At 54.4% G+C, this 3,112-nt stretch overlaps 1 protein-coding gene across 1 annotated transcript; it reads left to right on the top strand.

Annotated features, from left to right (window-relative positions):
• Positions 1-64: 64 nt before the first annotated feature.
• Positions 65-3,112, top strand: LMAN2 (lectin, mannose-binding 2; the record flags this gene model as incomplete). The annotated part of the gene is made up of 6 exons (XM_008939598.1): positions 65-182; positions 432-511; positions 1,569-1,730; positions 2,107-2,221; positions 2,521-2,640; positions 2,778-3,112. Coding segments are annotated over 6 exons (756 nt in total), but the record flags the coding sequence as incomplete, so codon positions are not given.

Below are 3,112 nucleotides of genomic sequence, written 5' to 3'. Positions count from 1 at the left end.
CGGTGTGGCCCCAGCGTCTCTCCCGGCCCCGGCCCTGATGCTGTTGGGTGATCTCTCCACACAGCCCTGCTTCCTCAAGGATTGGGAGCTCCACGTCCACTTCAGGATCCACGGGGCCGGCAAGAAAAACTTGCACGGGGACGGCCTGGCGCTGTGGTACACGCAGGAGCGGCTGGTGCCAGGTATGGTGTGCAGCTGGGGCTGCTCGGCCAGGGCCTCACCAGCACCCACACGTGTCCCATCGCACTCGAGCTCCCCCCAGTCTGGTTTCACCAGATAGAGATGACGTGTCCTGCATGTGCTGCCCTAGACACAGGTGCCCTCCGTCGTCTGCCTGGCAGCAAACAGCTGTCGCGGCTCTTTTTGATAGGTCTCTGTGCACAGGCTCTGTCTCAGAGCCTTCTGTTTTCAGCTTTGTGCCCTTTTACCAGGTCCTGTCTTTGGCAGCAAGGACAACTTCCATGGACTGGCTATTTTCCTTGACACATATCCCAACGATGAAGCGACAGAGGTGAGTAGGGCAGTGCCAAGGGGGCTGTTCCCTCATGGCTTCATGGTCTGAGTTTTCATGCCCAGACCAAGAAAAAGTCTTCTTTTCTGTGAGAGTGGGCTGCTCTTCCTGTCGTGTGAGCTGGTAAAGGGAAGAGTTTGTGTGGCATGAATGGAGATAAGAAGGTACTTGCACCATCTTCTGTTGTCGAGGACTACACAGATGTTTCCAAGGCCTTTCCCCCTCTGTATGAGAGGGTGACACAGCTCTGGTGTACACTGTGTACTGCCCGTTGGGTAAAGCTAGAGGAGTCAGCCTAAGAGTATATTAATCCCACGTGTCACTTCCTGAACTTGTCTGCGCTTTGGTTGACCATTCCACGTTGTTTCTGGCCTTGTTCTGTTTGCAACCTGTGTGTCTTTCTTTAAAAGCAAATCTCCTGGGTTGGCTTTTTGCTCCAGAATTCTGTGTGGCTGAAACACAGATCAGTCCTGTGTCAACTGATGGTTGTTTCCTTCTGTCCTGCTCTGGCGCAGTGAGAAAATGTAACTGTGTTAGTGAGTGAGATCTCTGGCACCAAAAATATGCTACTTAAGTCATAAGGCATGGGAATGACCCATCTCCCTGTTGTCTTGGTGCTCCCTTGGAGGTGAATTCTTGCCTCCAGTTGGCCTCTCCTGGTGTACATAATCTACAGACTACAAAGCCCTGAGCATGGTTAAGCTGCTTATGTGAGATTTCTGCCCTCTGTTTGTACACTCCTTACCCAGTCTGGTGCTTACTCTGCAAGTCTGAGGTGGTCTTTGTTCCCCTTGCCATGCGATCTGCTGTGGGCTCAGGGGTGGTCTTGATAGAGAAGGTCAGAAACGGCTGCTCTGCTTTATCAGAACCAGCTCTCGTGAGTTTGGGAGCAGCTTTACGTAGACAGTGAGCCCCGATGTCAGTGTGCTGTCCCCCGTGCCTGACAGAGCCGTGGCTCTGCGGTGCCTGCTGAGGCTCTGAGGCGGCAGGAGAAGGTGGCTCTTGGTCTGCAGCTGGGGAGCTCCTGCAGACGGCAGCAGCAGTGCTCTCCCTGCAGCGCGTGTTCCCCTACATCTCGGCGATGGTGAACAACGGCTCCCTGACCTACGACCACAGCAAGGACGGGCGCTGGACGGAGCTGGCCGGGTGCACCGCTGACCTCCGGAACCAGAACCACGACACGTTCCTGGCCGTTCGGTACTCCCGGGGTCGCCTGACGGTGAGACGTGGCACAGACGGACCTCTCCTGTTAGATGGGGCCGTGCTGAGGGGTTGCTGTGTCAGTAGGTGATCTGGAGATGGTTTTCCAGACTTGGCTGTCTGCCTCGCCTGCACCTTGGGCTCCAAAAGAGCTGCAGGCAGGCAGGATAGGTGGTGAGGCTCTGGGACAGGTTGCCCAGAGACATTGTGGATGCCTTGTCCCTGGAAATGTTCAAGGCCAGGTTGGTTGAGGCTTTGAGCAACCTGGTTTAGTGTGAAATTTCTCTGCCCATGGCTGAGGGTTGGAGCTAGATGATCTTCAAGGTCTCTTCCAACCCAAACCATTCTATGATAGCAGCATGAATTCCTGGTGTGACGCTCCCCTGGTCTTGCAGGTGATGACCGACGTGGAAGACAAGAACGAATGGAAGAACTGCATTGACATTGCAGGGGTGCAGCTGCCAACTGGCTACTTCTTTGGTGCTTCTGCTGGCACTGGAGACTTGTCTGGTGAGAGGGGGCATTGCTTGAAGGAATACCTGCTGTTCGGAGCCTGGAATATAATGGTGTGGATGCAGCTTCAATGGCTATTTCTCCCTGGATTGTTAAAATCTTGAAAGCCTGTTGGATAGGGACCAGTGGCATGGGAAAGGAGGCAGCTGAGAGCTGAGGAACATCTCAGATTGCAGTTTGATAGCTGGGGTTTGAGGGGGGCTTGAGAGGAAAGGAGACTTGGATCTGGCAGAGCAGGGTCCTAGGGGTGCTCTCAAAAGCCTCTGACAGTGTTGGTGCTGATGGTTTTTTCCTAGACAATCATGATATTATCTCAATGAAGCTATTCCAGCTCATGGTGGAGCACCCTATAGAAGATGAGAGTGTTGACTGGACCAAGATTGAGCCTAGTGTCAGTCTCCTTAAATCACCCAAAGGTGAGACTCTGGGCTTTGGAAACTTGGTGGAGGGTGGGGTGTTGGGCCTGTTGGAAGGTGTCGGAGCTGTGAGTCCCTGTGGGACCCTGCAGGAGCCGAGGCTGGGTCGGTCTCCATAGCTGTTCTTGTCCTTGCAGACAACGTGGATGACCCAACAGGGAATTTCCGAAGTGGGCCTCTGACAGGCTGGAAGGTGTTCCTGCTCCTGCTCTGCGCGCTGCTGGGCATCATTGTCTGCGCCGTGGTGGGCGCTGTGGTCTTCCAGAAACGCCAGGAGCGGAACAAGCGTTTCTACTAGCTGAAGACCTGGGCTGCAGCCTGCGCCTGGACCCATCTTTTCTATGGGGAGCTGTAAAAACTGTGGTTTCTAAAAGCTGTTTCTGAGAAATATCAGAAGTATTTTCTTACCTGTCTGTGTGGCTGTACCCCCTGCCCGGCCCCTGGAGTCGGGCAGGTTGGACCGAGGGGGGTG

The sequence above is a fragment of the Merops nubicus genome, unplaced genomic scaffold, assembly GCF_000691845.1.
Source record: "Merops nubicus isolate BGI_N331 unplaced genomic scaffold, ASM69184v1 scaffold13454, whole genome shotgun sequence".
Taxonomy (NCBI): Eukaryota; Metazoa; Chordata; class Aves; order Coraciiformes; family Meropidae; genus Merops; species Merops nubicus.
This window is presented reverse-complemented; position numbering and strand designations above follow the sequence as displayed.